Source organism: Tauraco erythrolophus, chromosome Z (assembly GCF_009769465.1).
Source record: "Tauraco erythrolophus isolate bTauEry1 chromosome Z, bTauEry1.pri, whole genome shotgun sequence".
Lineage (NCBI taxonomy): Eukaryota > Metazoa > Chordata > Aves > Musophagiformes > Musophagidae > Tauraco > Tauraco erythrolophus.
The window spans coordinates 23,451,609-23,472,156 of record NC_141496.1 but is presented as its reverse complement, the minus strand read 5'-3'; the positions used below and the strand labels follow the sequence as shown (position 1 = coordinate 23,472,156).

General features: G+C 36.7%; 1 protein-coding gene across 3 annotated transcripts in view; it reads left to right on the top strand.

Moving 5' to 3' along the window:
- The window catches only part of PDE4D (phosphodiesterase 4D), a 441,471-nt gene that overhangs the window by 198,346 nt on the left and 222,577 nt on the right, over positions 1–20,548 (top strand). The window contains exon 1 of one of the 3 annotated variants that reach the window (XM_086629650.1): positions 12,420–12,544. The exons of the other annotated variants lie outside the window; for them this stretch is intronic. Coding sequence (XP_086485776.1) covers positions 12,420–12,544 — 125 coding nt within the window. Of the gene's footprint in view, positions 1–12,419; positions 12,545–20,548 lie in introns of those variants that run through there. 3 annotated transcript variants of the gene reach the window in all.

Sequence of the window (20,548 nt, the reverse complement as noted above, 5' to 3'; positions counted from 1 at the left end):
ACTGGGTTTGTCTTGTTGCAGCTGAATAAGCCCAGAATCCTTGTTCATATGTCAGTTCGAGGCAAATATTCTCACATGTTTAAGATAACAGTATATAATTATAAGGCAACACACTGCATACATTCCATATTTAGAATGTATGTAAAAAGCCTAATGTCATGTAGTTTCTTCAGAGAGAATGCTGAAGAACCCCAATCCACGTAAGTCTGGACTAAAGGGCTAGCTGACTTTGGTACAGTGACTCTTTTGCAGATAGAAAATACAAAAGATCTAGAGACAAATTCTGGTAGCAGAGTTTTTCCATTTAATATTGGTTTTGTGACTGATCTGAAGGTAGAAATCCTTTCATAGCTTTTTCTAAATCATTCCACTGAGTCAGTAATAAGAAGATAGGCATTTCTTTCCCTGCAACACAAATGAGATTGTGGCAGTTTGTATCTTCTGCACTGTCTGTGACAAATGGATGTTGGATGCCGTTCACAAAAATGTTCTAATATTGTCCTGTTGAGCCCAGAAGAGTAGTCTTTTTCCTGCCTCTCCCGCAAGTTGCCTGGCTTTACACTCTTCCAATTTGGACTTCTAACTAACATGCAGTCCACCGCAGGCAACTTTCAGCGTTGCTGGGTAACCATGGAATTCCTTGCTCTTGCTCTCTCATCCCTTCCTGCCCTGTTTTCTCAGCATGACTCTCTTCCCCATCTTCTCCCCTGTTCCAACCATCCTTTGGGCATATGCTCTGTCTGTCCTCCCCAACCTTGTGAACTACAAGACTAGCAAAGGGTGAGAATGCAATTCTTAGTACTGCTTTATTTTTTTTAAAAAGGAAGCGAAAGAAATAGAAAACTTGTTTGGGAAATCTGTTTATTATTGTTGAGTAGCTGGACACCTTATTGGACTTTAATGTGGTTAATATGTTTGGATGGATAATTTTATAAAGTTTTTGTTGTTAGGCCACAAAGTGGCAGTGACAACAGTGATATCTCTTGGATCTCTTTTTTCATTCCTGCTATAGAGATTTACACTAGAATAGTTTGGGTTTTTTTAAGATTTACCATGATATTCAAAACAGTACTTGCTTTTTCAGTGGAGGCTTCCAGAATACCAAAACTTGTCTTGTGTCTCCAAATATTTTAGCACTCTAAAAAGTGAAAAATCATATTTTGAGATCTTGCTTATGTAGTGGTACACTACTACACTATATCATGGTACTATCTTATAAAATTTAACTCTTGCTACTTCTCCATCTCAGCCTTTTTTGCCTCAAGAATTTGGCAATGAAATGGAACTCACTTGCCAGACTTAAGCCATGGTGGCTGTCATGCTTTTTAGTTGCTAGGATTCTCAACAGAAAACTGGCCTGTATTCTGAAATGGTATTTGGATGAGACCACGTCTTGTGTACTCAGGTTTTGTAGGTAGCTCTATATACTCGGTCTGGAAAGGAACTGTGATGGACAGTGTCTACATCCAGGACAGAAATTTCATCTGTGCCTATTTAGCACCAAGGTCTTATTGCATGTTGTTATGGTCAGGTACTTCATCCACATGCAAAGTCACTACAACTGACTCTTACGTACTTTGTACCAGTGAATGTTTCTCTTTGTACAAAAGAATGCATTCCTGCCTCAGACTTACAGTCACCTCTCTGTGACTCATGAACAGTCTCATTCTGGCCTTTTTCAAACTGTTCTGTTTACACTACTCCTTTCTGCAGATTTTTTTTTTTTCTAATGGCTACTTCCTCAACTGGAAGAGTATGAAGGCTTTGAGCACAATAATGGCCAGATCTCCCTACAGGACTCTGCACAGCAACATGAACTTAAATCAGTTACTACAGTGGTTTCAAAATTCCACTGAAGTCAAGGAATTTTACTTTATGCCTTGCTTTATTGTATCAAAAGAACAAGACTAATGCGGAGTCTTCTCTGTGATTTTTGAAAAACCTGAGTTTTTTTTTTATCACCTTTTCAAAGGTGATAAAGTCTGTCTGAATAGATAAAAAGACTTTAATGCCACATGGTCTTTTTGAGTTCAGTCCTGCTGTGATAACAGAGTGTATCTTTGAGTATCTCTCCCATCAAACATGAGGCTTGCTCTGTCCACGTTCAAGCCAGACACTGCCAACTGGGAGGTAAGCGCAGTTCTCAAAATCTTCAAGCAAGCAACATGGTGTTCAGCTGTGTGTCAAATGTATAAAGTTAACAGGATCATTTGACAAGTCTAAGAGTGCCATTACAGTCTTTTCTAACTGATTATGCTAGCACTTCTCATTTCCACCATCCTGAGGGGATAAAATGTGTCAGTTGTCCACAATGGGATTTACTGACAATTACAGAAAACAAAAGGGATGGTGACCTTTATAATTCACCCAAATTCAGCTCTGGAAATAACTTGCCTACCTCTGTCTCAGAGCTTGCAGTGCAATTTTCCTGACATTTCCCTCTGGCTTTTTACCTGCTTCAGTTATACCTCAGATGGCATCATGTGTCATCTGTTGACTGTTCACAGTTCTAACCTCAAGCCACAGAAAACATTCAAATGTTGGCAAGGGTCACTTGTAGCATTTTTAATTTTAAAATCCTGATTATCGTGAAAGCTACAGAGAAGAATTTATTTTCTTCAATAGTTTAAGGCTCTGATAACACGGGAGTGGGTAGCCTTTATTGGTAGTCTTTAGCAAAGCCGTATGTTTAAAAAGTTTGAATGGGCTTCAAATTTAAAGTGATAAGGGAAAACCAGCCTTTGCTACAAAGCTTCAAAAGCTTTCTGATAATGTTTACTTACACGTTATTGTAAACGATTATGTGTGAACTGTTGTTTACATACAAAAGTGAAATAATGGCTTGATTTTTATTTTTCTCCTAATTTTTATAGTTATCTTGATTTTTATTTTTCTCCTCATTTTTATAGATATCTTCAACATATGCTCATCAAATCTGAGAAGAGCATGAAGTAATTTTTGCAAATACTTCATGTATAGTTTTCCCTAACTCTTGCTCTGCATCTTACCCTGGGAAGCTGTGACTCATTTCATACAATGAACTCATTTTGTAGAGAATGATTTCCTGTGAAATGGTGGTGGGTTGTGTTTTATCTTGATAGAAATCAGAACTTACCCATAGTAGACACGGAACAGGTATATCCATTACGTAGGAAGACAGGACAACTAACTAGTAGTTATTTTTGATGGTTTGAAAAAGGAAAGGAAACCCTACCCAACACTTCCTGCAAAAGAAATAAGCCCATTCTTTTATTTCAAAAGAAAATCATAATAACATACCTGTCACAATGCCACATGCAGTAATGCAGAAACTGTGTCTCTGTGTGTGAAAGCAGATTCTCTAATGATTTCAGTTGCAAATCAGCACACAATTTTCTCTGCAATGACTAAAGTTAATTTCCATCAGAGACCAGGAATTGGAGTGATGATGGCAAGGAAAAGAATTCAACACTGTTTTAATTTGATGCAATGTGGCTGGTGCAGCACAAAGTGTTACAGCTAGCACAGTGGAAATGTTAAAATGGAGTGCTTGTAAGAGCTCTGTGGAAAGAAGGGATTTTTTTCTTGCATACAAACTATGATTTCTTCACTATTGTCCTAACTGTGAATATTTTCACTGCTTTTCAATTTACTTTATCTGCTGCAAAATACTTAAAACTCCATACAAAAGAAAAAAAAGATTGGATTAAGAAATATCTGTGTTGCAAACTTTGACATTTCAATTTTGGGAAGGATTAAATTATCCTTGCTTTATAAACTTGTTTTTGATCCTATGTACATGGACTGATAGTCTTCAGTTGTATCATTGCCAGCTTTTATAAAGGACCTTAGCCTCATGCATTTGATGAGGTAGACAGCATTGACTGGTTTTTATTTTATCTTCATTGTTGTTTGTGGAAAGTCTCTATCTTTTTTAAAAAATACACCACAGTTCCAAAGTCTATATAACATCGTGAGTCTCGACCAGGAAAAAGAATTGTTAGTTCCTTTGTTCACTTTTCTGAAACATTCAGCAGTATAATATCTGAGGCCTTGACAAATGGCCTGTATATTTATCTTTACAGTAACCTGAACAGATAAAATTATAGCAGTACTTCTATTGTCAGAAACTGGCAGATTAATGGCAGAAATATAGATTAATTGTTTTGGGTGCTGAATTTAAATACCAACGTCCTGATTTTTCTTTTTTTTTTTTTATAACACCTTTTCGCTAATCTTTCATCAACATCATTTACAAATGAAAATGTTCTACATTTCTACAACTGGAGTAATAAGAATGAGACCCACCTGGCTAAAGGCAGACATCTCTGTTGCAGACATTACTTCTGAGGATGTCGAACTAGGCACTCTAAATGGAAAGACATCAGTATTCCTAGGGAGGAGCTCGTCTCAATCTAGAAGTTCAAATGCTTAGCCTACCAGAAGACTAATTATTTTTGTTCATGCTCTTTCAGTTAACAAGTTGAATCCGTTCACCAAGGGCTCAGATGAGCACGCTACCTGACACAGCAAAAGCAGCAGAAGCATATGACCAAGAGCAAAGGGACGCTGGCATGCAGCTCAGCTGTATGCGTGCATACATACCCTCACCTTTAGCCACACTCAACTCTGAGAGATTGCTGTAACTTCAAGACTACTCTGAGACACTCAGGAGCTTAAGGGGATTCTCACTGAGACATAAGGAAAAGATATTTAAGGTTTGATTCCTAGCCTTTAGGGTGGTAGATCATATTAAACAGTATTATAAACAAAGTACTGTGAAAATTCCTCAGAGCAAGAAAAACTCAGCTTGTTAGGACAAGCATCAAGCTATATACCATAATTATGCGACATCACCCTGTTTTAGAGCAAAAGTTCCTCCTTTTACCTAGACAAGGTAGAACGTAACACTCCATTGCCTTCAGGAAAGGATATCACTCTACCTTTTTTTTCTGTTAGTTAGACTAAGCTGGAGACATGTCCTCCTCTTTCTCTTATGGGTGATTTGTGTGGAGCATGAGAGCCATGTGGGCAGTATGTGTGGGGGTTTTGTTTTGCTTTATTTTTAAAGGAAGGTTTTTAGGCAGCCTGGTTGGGAAGAGATAATGAACAGTGGTAGATCAATACTATACGTTTTCAAATGTTATAGAATGTGGAGGTCAATTTACACAGAGGAGAGATGTCTACTCCTTGCAGTGTTTCTATGGGAATCGGGAAGTCTCGATAATAGCAGTGTTAAAGAGGACAGCATAATTCTTTGATTTATTCATGGATTGATTAATAAAACAACCAATAAAAGTTGAAAATTAACCAGAAATTATAACCTTCATATACTGACAATTTCTAATGGAAAATATCTTTCTTGAAAATTAGTTGTCCACGGAAACCTGTAATGGGATACAGAGTCTTTCACCTGTACATTGTAAATTTTAATTTAGCCCTGATGAATAGTGTGCAAATACATGATACATGTTTGGTTTTGGCAAAATAAGAAATAAATCCATGGAAAATGATATCACATAAAAAGAACATGGTTATATACCTAAGAAATTGATTCAGAAATTAGTTGATTATTAACCTGTACATAATATACAAATTTAATCCCGAACGGCCAAATTGCTAGTCAGTGTGCTACAGAAGTTATGCATATTAACTGCACCTAACATTTCTAAAATGTCTTTATTTTGCCTATTCAATAAACAACTTTGGAATTGCTACCTTGCTATTCTAAATATAGTAGTAGCAGCTGATGTTCAAGGAAGATGTTCATTTGGAGAGATGAATAAACAGAATTGTTCTGCTGTGTAACTACAGCAGTATGTCATTAATGGTTTTTAATGAGTAACATTATATACAGTGACACTGACTATCTATGGTTGGAGACAGGATTTAATAAGAACTCTTGATTTTTTAATTGCTTCCATTTATCAGCTACTTTATGCTCTAAACCATTTTTTCTGTCAGAACAATATGGGTTTTTTTCAATGTGATTATTGAAATTCAATCTATAGAACTTTTCTGGTTTTGTCATTAGGTTGTATGCCATAGAAATGGTAGGTAAATGGGATGCTGAGCTGAATGGACCCAGTAGGACTATTCTAATGGCTTTATGATAGAAAATAGAATGTTTTAATGAAAGATTCTCAGGGGTATTAAATGAAATTAAAGGGAAGAAAAATCTGTAGGTGTCTGTTAAAAAAAGAGTCTTCAAGAGCAAAGTATGAATTCCCACGTTTCAATAGTAAAAAGTGTGTATTGGCAGAGTAAAAAGGGTGTATATTAAAAACAGATTCATCTTTGTAAGGCAAATTTAAGGATAGATTATGACAAAACATTGCAAAGTTAAGCCAAGCATATGCCATTAGTGAATATTTGTCTCATCCTTTGAACCTGGGGTCTTTTTCCAGCGTGTCTGTTTGATACGTACTACATAAAACCGTTTTTGTTAGCCTCATATGTAACAGAGGAACTCATAATACGTCTACGCAAACTGCACAGTGATACAAGTAAGAGCTTGTTCTTGTTCATAACTTTATTACATAACCCTTATATTAGGGACTTTTGTTTGTGTGTTTGTTTTGGCTCACTCTTCTTGAAACACATAGCATACTTTCTCAAATCACTGTCAGAGTACATTGAGCACGATAAAAATATATGAGAAAATTTTTGGACAATTTCTACAATAATCTTCTTTACAAGTAAATCAGCAGTACATTTTTGATGAAATTCATCCTCTAAAAGATAAGAAAGACAATCAAATATTCATCAGTCAAGGAGAGAAGAATTGAAATAACACTTATATTCCCAGATTTCTTTTGCTTATCTGCTGAGAGGTAAATCATTGCCCATGCTCAGAAGTCAGATAACGCTCAGCAGCAAGATTTAGATATTATATATATATATATTTTATATATATAAAAAAGGAAAAATCTTTGAAGCAATTAAACAATGAAGGTAGAGGGGAAGCTTTGTCCAATCTATGAATACAACAGTAAAGAAGATTCCTAACTATTTCTCTATTCTGGACAGAGCATATCTTCATCAGAAAAATTTGTCACACATTGCCAGACAATTTTCATATCATCTGTCAATTTTCTGTCATTCAGGATATTTCTGGGAAGAAAGAAAAAAGGTCTAGTTAATAGACAAACTGTCAGTATATAGATCAGGAGAAATCTTTTCGTATGCCTGGGCTGTGAATGTGAGGAACACTTGCCTTTTCCTGAAAATATTCTGCAGTCTAGTGAAGCCCATGACATAGGCTGAGGCTATCTAGTCTAAACAGCAGTGCAATCTAATAGTAGTAACAAGAGTTAAAGTCTTATATAAAATATCTGATACAGCAAGAGAATATTTTCATAATCATGTTTTAATACCTAGTTATTTCCTGGTGACAAACACAAATCAAACTAACTTTTAAAAGCTTTGCAGATATGGTCAAAATTCAAACCTATAGACCATGTGCCACAATGAATAGAATTCCTTAAAAGATGCAATGATAGCCTTCTCTGTTTCACTGAGATTTGGGCATATGAATAAAGGATAATAAAAAGGTAGCTATTTTTTAAAGTTCAACATTTAAAAAAAGATATTGAAAAAATGTTCATAAAACTGGTAAATGGAAGATGTTTAAGTAACACTTGGTGTTAAATTATGTTATGGACACAAACTATGATTAAAGCTTCATTTTTACCAAGAGTTTTGAGATACCAAAATTAAGCTGTGTGGCAACCCAAAATATCAAAGTCCATCTACAACGATAATCTACAACGATAATCTCAGATGGATTAATTTTATACTGACTTTAATATTTTCATATTGAGAAACGTAAGATGTTTATTTCACTTAAATTTTTACTTTAGAGTATTTTTTTATATTGTAAAATACTTTAAGCTACATTTTAGTGAAAAATTCGGTTTGCTCTTAAAATATCAAAATTAAGCATTTTTATTTTTTCAGCCAAAAATCCATAAAGTTCCCTCCAATCTCAAAATGCTTTTGACATGTCCTGATGCTATGCTGTTCCATTGAAATTTCTGTAGTTGATGGTGATTTAGATGTTGTCTAATTACCTGCACACACATTTTTTCAGAAACATTATGTCAAAGTAAGTTCTTTTTTTCTGATTGTGTACTTTACAAAGGTATTAAAGCTGGAGACGTGTTTACTGTATAGTTTTCAAAGATTCATACCTCACTGAGGAAAAAAAGAGCTTTTAGGTAAAAGCAAAATTCCACTTAACGTAACTGATATCAGTGAGACTTCAAGATTAGAATAGCTCCATACTTAAAACCTACCCAAAAAAGATAAAAATAGTCACATCCAATGTAGGAATAGTCATGTCAGACCTGTAGGAAGTGCTTTGCCGCTGGTACAATAGCCCATCCATCATGTGACCACAGACCATGAGGTGAGATGAGATTACTTGCCATAAATTTCCCAGCAAATTAGCATTGCCTCTAAAGAGGGAAAGGTTGCTGGGAGGGAGACTGGAGCCTCTCAGCTCCTCCAGCCCCAATGCTGCTGGGGGCTGCCCAGTGAAAGCACCGGCTGGGGCACAGGCATCCGCAGGGCAACAGAGAATTTAACGACACAGCATGGCTCCTGAAGTGCTTTTGTGCACACTTTGACTCGTTCCTCAGACAAGAATCTTCAATGCATCAATTAAGTAAATTTTTGTATCTAAACCAAATATTTCCACTTGTGTATATGTACCCATTATGAAATAGAAAGAACCTATTCCACCTCATTAACAAGGAAGAATCTGTTCCATATATAAAAATACTGATTTACAGCTGCCTTTAGTTGCACATCAAAAAAAAAAAAAAAACAACAAACCACAAAATACCCCCAAAAAGTGAAATCAAAAAACCACAACCAAGAAAAAAAATCTTAATTTGAGTTTGATCTAGTTAGTTTTAAATGATTGTTAAATTTCCCTACTTTTCTCAGCTTTTTTCCCTTTCTTTCTTAATCAAAATAAAACGCCTAAAAGGTAAGGGTTGAGAGTTGTTTGCTTTTTAGTCTTTTTTCTTCATAATAGCTGTATTTACAAGTTGGAGAATTGCTACTTGATGCTCAGATTAGACAAATTTATTCAATTCAGCTTTCTGTTGTACAAACCTGAATGAATTTCTAAAGGATTTTCAACTACTGCTATCTGTCGTGGTTTTAGGCTGATCCAGCAACTAAAACTCACACAGTCTCTCCTTCTCCAGTAAAGTGGAGAGGAGGAAAAAAAAAAAAATAAAGGGACTGAGGGTTGAGACAAGAACAGAGGGAGCACCCACCAACCATGGTCCCAGGCAAAACAGACTTGGCTTTCTTAAAGCAAAACAGTTTATTAATGGTTACTTAAAAGGACAAAGAGAAACAAAACCGGTTACTTGAGAGGATAGAAAGAAACAAAGCCAGATCTTAAAACCGACACCTTCCCCCCCTTCCCCCCCTTTCCTTTTCCTCCCGGCTCTACCTCCTCCCCCCAGCAGCACAGGGGGCAGGGACTGGGGGAGTGCAGGTCAGTTCATTCCGTGCTGTTACTGCTGCTTCTTTCTTAAAGCAGGAGGAGTCCTTACACCCTTTTCCCCTGCTCCAGGAGATCCCCTACCCACGAGGAAAAATCCACAAACTTTTCCAGCGTGAGTCCAGCCCACTGGAAACAATCCTTCCCCACAAATTGCCCCAGTGTGGGCTTTACCACAGTCTTGGATACTTACAGAGTTGTAGCCACTCGCTCCGGCGTGGGTCGTCACGCGGACTCCAGATGCCTCTCTGCCTTGTCGTGCGTCCCAACTCCTGTTGGGCTCAGGCATCTTCTCTCCACGGGCTGCGAGTGGGTCTCTGCTCCACCGAGGCCGTTCTGGTTGCAGGGGGGCCGCCTGCCATCTCACCATCAGCCGCAGGGGAAACTCGGCTCCGGCACACCTCCTCCCGCTCCATCCTCACTGACCTGCTGTCAATGCGGCTGTTTCTCTCAGATCTCAGTCCTCTCCAGATGAACGCAGCCCAGTGAGCACCCCGGGAGTGGGGTGCCCCCGAGTTCCCCAGCCGGCTCCGACGCCACCATCCTCCGTGGGCGGCACCGGCCCAACGCAGGCAGCTGCCCAGCCGGGAGCCAGGAAGCGGGGGCAGTGCCCTCCTCCCTTCTCTCCTCGCTCCTGGGCAAAGCACCTTTTCCAGTCCCTTTGTCCTGACTTAAATAGGGCAATTCGCAGAGGCGCTGATTGGCTCAAGCCTGAGGGGGATGGGAGTCCGATGTGGTGGCCAGAACAAGTCTAACCCGGTTCCAAAACCAGGGAGGTCACAGGCAGCAAAGCTCCTCTCCTGCCACCAGAACGCCCACCCCCTCCACATCAAACCATAACATATCTTATACCCTAAATAGAATCAGATGTAGCCATGTAATATTACTGTCACATTCAAACAACTAATGTGGATTTTCAGGTGTTCTCATCAAGAGTATGCACCTCTCTTTCCTTAGAGCAGCTGTTAAAGCAGTATAAAGTTTACCTAACTAGAACTCAATCTTACAACAACTGTGCATGCAAAATTATAATTCAATTATACAGAAAAAAAGGTTTGGGGACACAAATAGAATGAAGAACAACCTAAAAAAGGCTTACCTGTTACACTGGCTATTTGTATTAGATGCAAGGAAAGGTTACAGGGTAGATGACTGTCCACCTTTTGCTTGGCTTTTCTGACACTTGACCAAGCCCTAGGAGGATTTTGCAACCTGCCAAAGGCACAGGACAAATTACTTTTGTTTCCACCAAGGCACTGGAGGTGGCAGCACATGGAGCAGCCACATACAGTTGCAGCCCAGAGCACCAGTCTGGGGCGAAGCCAGTCACTTTGGTTACGTCTTACCTGAGAATTAGTTGATTTCATTCCCAGATCAGTCTTGTCAAAGAAAGAACTAATTTTTTTTTTCATCTGTTCGAAAGTATAAAGCACATACAGCAAAAGGTAAACAAACATACGTACCCAGAGTTCAGCATCTGAACATTTTTTGGCACATGGGGCAAGAACCCCTCCTTCCAGTTCATTTTAGCAGTGCCAAGGGGGGGCAGCCTGCTTCCCATTCTGTTGTGTATCCCTGCTGCTTTTCTGCTTTTGCTGAGACATCATGGGCAAGTTCTTACCACTTGCTTCTTTTTCCTTCTCTTCTGCTCTGCAGCCTGGGAAAGGTAAATGTTGCCACTCTCGCTGGAGCCAGGCAGAGGGTATTCCCCTTTTGGGAACACTCCTCGTCCATTGTTTTTGCATGGAGCCTTATCTTTCTTTTTGTCTTGTATCCTGTTGGGGTTCCACCTTTGCAACATCCTTTGATTTAATTCCAGCAATTCAAGAGGATTAATATTAGCCAGATAGATTTAGGTGCATATAATATTTATATATTACATACACAAAATCCCACTGGTTTTCCAGTACTCCATGATAGATCTTTGTCTGTACTGAATGTAAATCTCCTTTGTATCCCTCAAATTCTCATTCTAGAGTGTAAAATCCACTTCATAATTCGATTGTGTGTGAAAGTAGCACTGAAATATTGTTTTTCTGCTTTTTGTAGTTGGGATCCCTAAGAACATTGCACAGAGGCTGAGATAGTGGAGGCCAAATAGATGCCCTTTCATAACTAAAGGCAATCACAGGGATAATCTTGAGTAGTTAAATGCATAAAACCCCCACAATGTCTTTTGTAATATGGGAAAACAAGTTAAATATTCCTGTTGATCGAAGACAGAATAAGTTCTTATATGAGGTTATACATATTTTGTTACTTTGTGTTAGTGCAGTTGCTGCTATGCAATAAGAAACATGTCACAGATTATAAAAGTTAATAAAATATATCATAAATTATATGATCACCTTTTTGTCTTTACATAGATTAAGTCCTGGAATCGTTTGCGTAAAAAATCTGATCAGCCTGAATCCATACCATGAATCTGAAAAGTTACTCAATGTTTTCAGATGTCCCAGTGGGTAGATGCTCCCCATCCCACAGTGATCTTTTGATGTATGTGGAAGTATCTCTCCTGACCCACCTGCTGCTTCAAAGTAAATTCAGTCTGTGGCTTTTTAAGACATTGGTCTTATCTGATTAAGCTGTGCTTACAGTCTGTCTCCACCAAAAAAAGATAGAGAAAGATTAGTGCCCAGGGGTGGGGGAAACTGTTCCTGAGAGGCTTTCCGCTTTATCTGCTTAATCAGTAATTGGTTGGAGCATGACTGGGTGGAAATAAGCAGCCAACATCCTGCGTCCACAAGGGTGGCAGCTGCAGCTGAGGCGACGAGCATTTGCTTTCCAGGCACAGAAGTGTTTGGCTCCTTTGGAGCAGCATGCTTCAATGAAGTTGGTTACGTAGCATCTCGTTTCCAGTTTTCCCAGGAATGTATCTTTTTGGCTGTTAGTCTTACGCTGCTTCTATTGGGATAAAATGAGTTTACCTTCCAGCTGTGAGCACCTAACTCTGGAGAAAGTGGCTAGATTCCGGAGTGCTTACATACACGGATCACCTTATGCTATTAACAAGCCAATTGATATTAAACAGCAAAGGAGACGGTATGAGACTTTATTATTCTTCAACAAAGTGTTTGCATGGTCCACAGCTTGCTGCCTTTAAACCTGTGCTCGTGTGTAGAGAAAGGGAGAGAAGGGACATGCTATAAAAAATCATCTCACTGTGTTTGTATTCAATATTGAATCATGGAAGTGTAGTGAGAAAGGAAAAAATATGATACCAGGTAACAGCAGTAAATTAGCAGCACAAAATTTTATTTGTTTTACACAATGATAGGAACAATATATTCAGCGTATTTACAGTTTGGACAGGACAGTACTGTATATATGTGCCGTTACAAATAATTGGATACATTTTCAGAAAGGAAATGTTGCTTGTTTTTTTAATACAAATAAACTAGGGCTATTGTCTTTAAATTTCAAGAAAAAAAAGATGTACTAGGAGTTTGTTTAGTCACAAATTATTTCTTAGTCCTATTCGTCAGATATTATACATTACATGGAATATTTTTATCTGGAATTTATTTGTTTCATATTTTAGCAAAATATCTGAAATAGTCATTTGCATATTATTCAGTGTGGCAGAATTTCGTTCTCTTCAATTTTATCAAACTGTGCCAGGAAGATAAACTTCCTTTATGAATGGAATTGAAAGACTTACCAAAACTTCTTGTGTAAAAAAAATCCATCTCCCTTGATTTTTTTCCTAGTGGAAAAAACAGATGTAAAGTTCCATGTGGGAACAGAGAACTGCTGATATCTGGTTAGCGTCTTAGCAGAGGCCCTTTAGAGTGAAAAACTAGTGAGATTCTAAAAAAAAGTTATCTTAAGAAAAATGATCTTTTATTCCAGCTGCCTTCCCAAAAGCAGTTTCAGGTTAAATCAATATTTAAAAGCTGAAGTCCTTCATGTGCTTATATAGTACATAGTACTTTTTGTTGAAATGACAAAGTTATGTGTAGATTTTAAATAGAAAAAGCCAAACTTTGACAGAGAGAATGAAAAATGTAAGGTGAAAACTTCAATGAAAACCTTTCACCAGTTTCAAAAAAATTAATGCATTTCCACAATACTTCTGATAATGTAATTTAAAAATAATACTCTGTTAAAAAAAGTAATCAAACTAATGAGAAAATGTTAAGTACTATTTCAAGAAAACTTCCAATTTTTATCATGTTAGGGAATTGCTTTATGAATTTAATGTAGGATGCTTAGAGAGCTTTATGATTTTACTACAAAATCTACTTTCCTTTTAAATATGCTGTTAATTGTCCATATTTTGAAAAATCAGTGTAATACATGAGTTTTCTCAAGATTATATTTCCCCGTCCTAAGATGATATCAGGCTCTATCAAAGCCTGAATTTTGTGGGGTTTTTTTGGTATTAGAAGGGTGTATTGCTCTGTTTTGTAAAAAAATTGCCACCAGGTAGGCTCCAGTCTTTTGTGAGTAAACATCATTCTAACTTCATCAGAGGTGGTGGGTATATTGGCGAGAAAAAAAAAAAAAAGCAGTGAAATTCAGATGCTGTTGTACAAATCCATAACTTGATTTACCACCAGTGATTCATTTATGTGAGCAAGCCAGAGAAAATTCCTCCTTTATACTATCTTAACAATAGGGAATGTATTCCAGGCTCTGCTGCCTTTGAAGAACATGGAGGCTGATGCTAGCATCTGCTGAATATGGTGTGATACATCTGTCAGTCTCCATCTCCAAGGCCTTTTGAAAGCATCACACTAATCTGAGGCCACTGTACTACTGCCTTTTGGAAGGAAAGCTCTCTTTTTCAATAGCTATTCTAGTTAACATTTTAACCTCTTTCATACTTGATATAACACTTCAGTCTCAAGGTTTCATAAAAGAGGTTGATGCATTGTCTGACTGCACATTCTTCTCCTTTTTTCTTTTGTAAGTTCAAACCCAAATCAGTTAAAAAACGATAATAAAAATAGTATTAGGAATTGAAGCTCTTCCACATGCCAAGCAATTTAATAGCGGTTTACCTTTACTCATGCATTCAACAGTGCAAGATTGTACTCCATACAACTGGAACTCCTTGCTGTTTTTTTTTCAGGCAGAAGAGGTGCTACACACAAGTTCATTTAAAATATACACGAAATATTCATGTGTCATATTTTTCAGTGCACTAGTTTAAGGCAGAACTTGCGAAAAACAGTAGGTAAAGAATTTCTAAGCAGAGTATAATTATTAGTTTTGTGGTGCCAACTACTATTTAGGAGCTCTTGAGAGAGCAGAACTCATATTAAAGTATTTTAAAGGATTAAACTTAATGGAAGTATTCATATAGTGGAAATGAAAGAAATTATTGGAAGTTTGGAGCCAGAACCTGAGTTAGACTATGCCATATTTAAGATGACTGGGTCACTAGAAACTTCTACCTCCTAATACACCAAGTTAACCTTCCTGAGTGTGGATTTGCAATGAGACTTTTCATGGCTATTAGAAGGAAACAAGGCTATTAGATGTAACTGTCTGGGACGAGAGTGGATGGAAGGAGTTTTGGGGGAATTGTTTACCATTGGGTAGCATTCATTTATTTTTGCTTTTGATAGGTCTATGCGATACGACTGTTTCTTTCAAAGATTGCATTCTTTTTGTTGCTTATGTGCAAGAAATCTCTCAGCTGACTTGGGTTTTGTCATCAATGCAAAAAAGATATCAAGGTTCGTGGAAGTAATTGCATCTTTCGTAACCAGATACTCACAGGAGGTGCCAGGTAGATATGTCTAGCTTTTGGAGTTAGGACTGTGAGTTGTTTTGATAACTGCAGGTCTCTTTTTTTAGAGAAAAAAAAAATCATTCATATATGCACATGTAAACGTTCTACATACACACAAACACATATATAGATCTTGAAATGTTGTCATGCTTCTTTTCATGGCTGTAACTGAAAGTAACAGCAAGAATTATTATATTTAATAGTGTTAATTGAATATTTCACAGTGTTTCTTGAAAGCGAAGACTTTTTACAGAATTGCATGACACCATAGTGTCTGGAGATTTTCAAACTGATAATTCCATTTTGTTATTAGGAAGAAATGTGTCAAATTTATGTTTCAAAGGAGATTTTTAGATTTTTTGGTTTAGATTTTTGTATCATGAGGCTTCCAAAGGCTAAGAGAAAAAAATAATAAAAAAAGAAACATTTCAAATTTTCAGTACCAAATACATTTCAATTAACCTGAAATGCAAGCCTTTTAAAATTTTGAGTCACTTGAAATTTCCATTGCGCATTAGGATTCTGTTCTAGAATAGAATGTAATTTCAGAATTGCAATGCTACCAGTCAAAGCAAGAAATCTATTTCTCATATAGGCCTGTTTCAGAGTAAAAATAGTTTTTTTTGTCAAATCTCCAAGCTAGTCTTCATTTTATAGTGGTATCCATAGAAATTTTTCAATTGCAATGACACAATGGTGGAGGTAGGACTTGAACTAATGTTTATTTATTGGTTGTATCTTCATGTCCATAAAACCAGAATGAAACAGTCAGTAAGCCCCAGTACATGGTGAACCATGCTGCAAACCACATCGTGTTCCAAGAAGGAATTGATTTAATTGGAAACTAATTGGTGGGGAAAAAAGTTATGTGTTCTAATTGAGGTATAAAGGAAGGTCTCCTTTTTCTTCTATTGAAAGAGTATACAGAGGGAAATTAAATGCAATATACAGGGGGAAACTGTTTTGTGAAGTTTTTTCATTTGAATATAGTATGCATTGCTTAGGTGAACTGGTAGAGCTGCAAGTGACACTGTAATGAGCACTTGGCTTGTCTGCTGTTGATATAAAATTTGCTTATTAAAACCCATCATTAATGTCTTTTCTTCTATGGCACAAACTGACTTGTAAAAGGGAGTTGAATAGCTATGTAATTTAGTTCTACTCTGTTCTCTGGTTGATGTGAGCTACTTCATTTTACAACCAGGTCCTGTATTTTAACATTTTAGTGCTCATGCTCTATTCTGTCTGAAATCTAGTCTAAAAACTGCTTTTTGTTTCAGTGTCATTTAAGGTATGTTGTTTCATCTTACGAAAACTCTATCATAGACCTTCAGTTTGTCCTGTTGTAAATCTCCATTGATTAGCTTATTTTGAAAATTACAACTTTCAACACTTCTAAGATACTTGAAATTAATGTTGCTTTAGTAGGTGATGGTGTTTTCAGATCAGTTTGTATCCTGCTGTACTGGGACACTGAGAAGGATCCTCAACTGATTTATGAAACTATTCCTCATGGTAGAATTCCCATTCGCTTTCCTACCTCATCCTCCATCATCACAGATGGTGTTTAGCTGTTTTGGGAGCTTGCTTCTTGTCTCCTGATCTTTCAGTATAGAGAAGATGCCTAACCACATTATACTTACAGCACAATCCTCACTCGCACCACCTTGTAATTTCTGTCCCTTTTGTCCTCTCCCTAATATGTGATCTTTTTGTGGGCAAAGTGCCTGAAATAATTTGCTTACTGCCCATGCTCTTCTTTATAACTTCAATGAAACAGACACTCTTTCTCACTGTGAATGTCAGGTAATCTCAACTGTCCTAACCCATCCACCTCTTATATCCCTGCAATATAAATTACTGTGTGGAGGCAAATAAAGTGCTTTGTATTTATGTATTTTATTTGCTTCTTGTTTGTGAGCAGTACTGACATAGATTTAGAATAATAATTTATTAAGGACATTTATTTTATAGCCAATTTCCAATAGTAGGAAAAAAATCTTTTTTGTTTGTTGTTTTTTTTTTAAATGGACATTCAACCATCCATTTTGTTCCTTCTGGCTTTTCTTTTCACAGATATGAAAAAAAAATGTCATCACATTAAAAATGTTCTGATATTAATTTATTTTAAAACAGAAAAACATGGAAGATTGGCTGCTGCTGCATAGAGCTCACTGAGGCTCTAATTACTGGGGTTTTTTTAAATTTGTTTCTTCATCTTTAGATACATTGGTGCATCTGAATTGATGCTTAAGATAACTTTGACTGAAGGAACATTTACAGCACAGTCTATTTTACTAGCTGGTGCGCTTTTATAGTGTATGACTTTCAAGTCTAATTGCCTGAGACAAATTGTAAGGTGAGAATCTTAGGTTTATTTTTAAGTTTTTTAATGTGTTGGCCTGGAAAAAAAATGCGTGAAAGCATTATGCAAGTACATCAAAAACAAAACTAAAAAAGCAAAATATATTCCATTAATTTTTTTTTTCCAGTTAAATTGTAGGAATTTCAGTTGAGTTTAAATTATTGCATCTAATGTTTTGTTTCTGTCTTTCATTGGATTCACTTTGTAATTGGGAGAAAGTCTTCTAAAGAAGACTTAGCTGTAGGACGCTGTCAAAGTATCTATATCTTTCACAAATTAAAAAAAGAATCTTTCATATGCAAAAATACTTCTAAGAAAACAGATTTTGAATATTATAAGCAAAATGAGAGAATTTTATTTTTGCATGAATTTTTGTAAATTTTTTAAAGATTAAAAGGAACTGCAGTAACTATTCACATACAATAAAGATATTTTTCTTTAAAAATTGCACTTACTTCAATTTTGTTTTGGAGAGAACCTGCCGTAAGATTCTGAAACAATGCAGAGATGAGGATCCCAAAGTAGAAAAATAAAAGGAATTGTCACAGGTGTCAACACTACTAGGCAAGTATAGACACTAAAATGATGACTCAAATGAAGAAAATGCTATCAGAGTCTCTGTTAGTTTCTTTTGGTTTAGTTTGTTGTTAAAAAAGATGAATTTTTGGTGGCTTTCTGGTTAGTCCAGTTTTGATGACTTTCCCCACAAGTCAGAATTACTGGAGAAATACCTTTTAAAAAAATCTATATTATGACATATTATTTTGTGTGATGATTGATTTTTTTTAAAAAAGAAAAAAAAAGCAGAAGATGCTTTTGAACAAAAATTAAAAAGCAATCTGAACGGTATAAGTAGAATTAGCCCAGAGAAGAAATGATTGCACTGTATATTTTCAGAAATTATAATGACTTGCACAGTAACAAAATAGTTTAGAAAGAAAAAGTTTGCTGTTTGTCGTAACAATAAGTACAGGAGTGCTACTACTGAAGTGTATGTGGCTTGTTGCATTTAGAATGTAGTTCATTAACAAATTACTAAATATTATATAGTCAATAACAATGGCTGGGGAGGAAACAAAAGTAAGACCAACTAAGTAATTTTTATTTATACTAGTTTAGTATGCAAGTAGAGACTGATTTCAAACTTTCTCTTCACTGAGAGCAATGTGCTGAAACCCAGTACTGATACCTACTAAATGACCCGGCTTAGGCAACACTAGATTTCAGGAAAACTCACCAATGAATAAGGCTAGATTTGTGCACTAGGGGATGCGCCAGCAAAAGTACTGAAACTTGGTCGTTTCTACCAGTGAGAATGTAAAATGCTGTCTCACTTGAGGCAATTCTGTCATAAATGAGAAGCAGCTCCTATCACTAATGTACAGTTTTTTAGTGTTGACAGCCATGCTTCTTAATGTCTTTAAGTGAAAATATGTAAGAAATTAGCTAAATAATTAATTAAATCTCCTATGTTTTTGTACAGTGGGATAGATCAAGAGAAATAGTGAGGTCAAACAGGGCTTCGTCCTTAAAAAGTTGGGGAAAAAGCTGGCTGAAGAGGTTGTACAGCAGTCATCTTGATGGCTGAGGCACAGGGCTGAGTTACCACCATTCAGCTAATCTTTGGTAACAACTTTTTAGCCTTTTGCAGTGTGAAGGAAAAAATAGCTTAGCTTCAGACTACACTAGTGAGATCTGAGAGCTTGGACAGATGTGCAGTCACAAAATAAAATCAGATAACTCAAGCTCTCAGTGCTCTCAGCCAGCTTTTCTGTTCTGAATATTGAAACAGATGTTTGATCTATTTGTGAATCAGTTCCTGATCCAGCCGTCACCGTGTTTGGCCTTGTGCATTAATTCCTTTTCAAATTTACTGAGGCAGAAATACCTTCTACTATTACTAACTTTTAGCTGATTTAATATCTTGTCTTTTGTCTGTCAGGAATGGAAGTTAAAATATTCTGTCTAGGGCTTGTGATAGCCTAAAAGCATGCACAACAACGGTTCTAGCTCTGCAGAAGAATGGAAACTCTTTAAGCTTAGTCACATATTTGAGCCTTAGTTTTCTTGCTGAGAAGGGTAGTTTATGATTTATCACACAGTCAATTTATATGCAACTAGCAGACAGTTTAAGTGGAAAAAAACCCTGACAACTAGTGTGGATTAAGACAAATTATGTCCAACCAATGGGATACTATTCTTTAGCAGGATAACTGGACTAGTAATGGGGAAAATGCAGAGGATTTTGTGTAACTATGGAAAACCTTATGGTATTATGCCATGAAAGTCTTGCAAGCAAACTAGTTAAATGCGGTTTGGATTAAAGTAGTACAAACAGAGAATCGAGTTGGTTTAAATCTATGTTCAGAAAACAGCAAATATTTAATGTTAAGTAGGATGAATTAAGTAAGCTTGTGTGAAGATCTTTATTTAAGTGACGAAATACAAAGTACTTGAAAAATGAGTTGATGACAATCTGAGGAAGGCTCCCAAGGCTTAGTGAGATAGCTAAGATCAAATCTAGATTAAATTCACTGCAGATAAGCACAAAGTGCTTGGAAAGGAGAAAGAGACTGTGTAAATATCAACAGGTCAGCAGCTGTGCAGGCAGCTATCAGGAAAGAACTTGTAGGTTGTGGTGAATGACAAATAATGTAGTGGTGAATGACATATAACGTGGTGGTGATGTTCTTTCTCAAGCGTACCAACAGAAACAGGCTGGGGAAGGATCTCAGTGTGCCAAATACCTAATAAAACAGCAGATTTAAATAAACACAGATGAATATGAGGTAAGGCATACAGCGAAGAGTTGGATCTTTAGGGCTCTGAACTACCAAGTTCCGTTAAGGTGTTTTAATAGACAGTTCTCTGGAAAAACTATCTCAGCACTCTGTAGCAGCCAAAGAATAAAACTGTATTAGTAATTATGAGGAAAGGA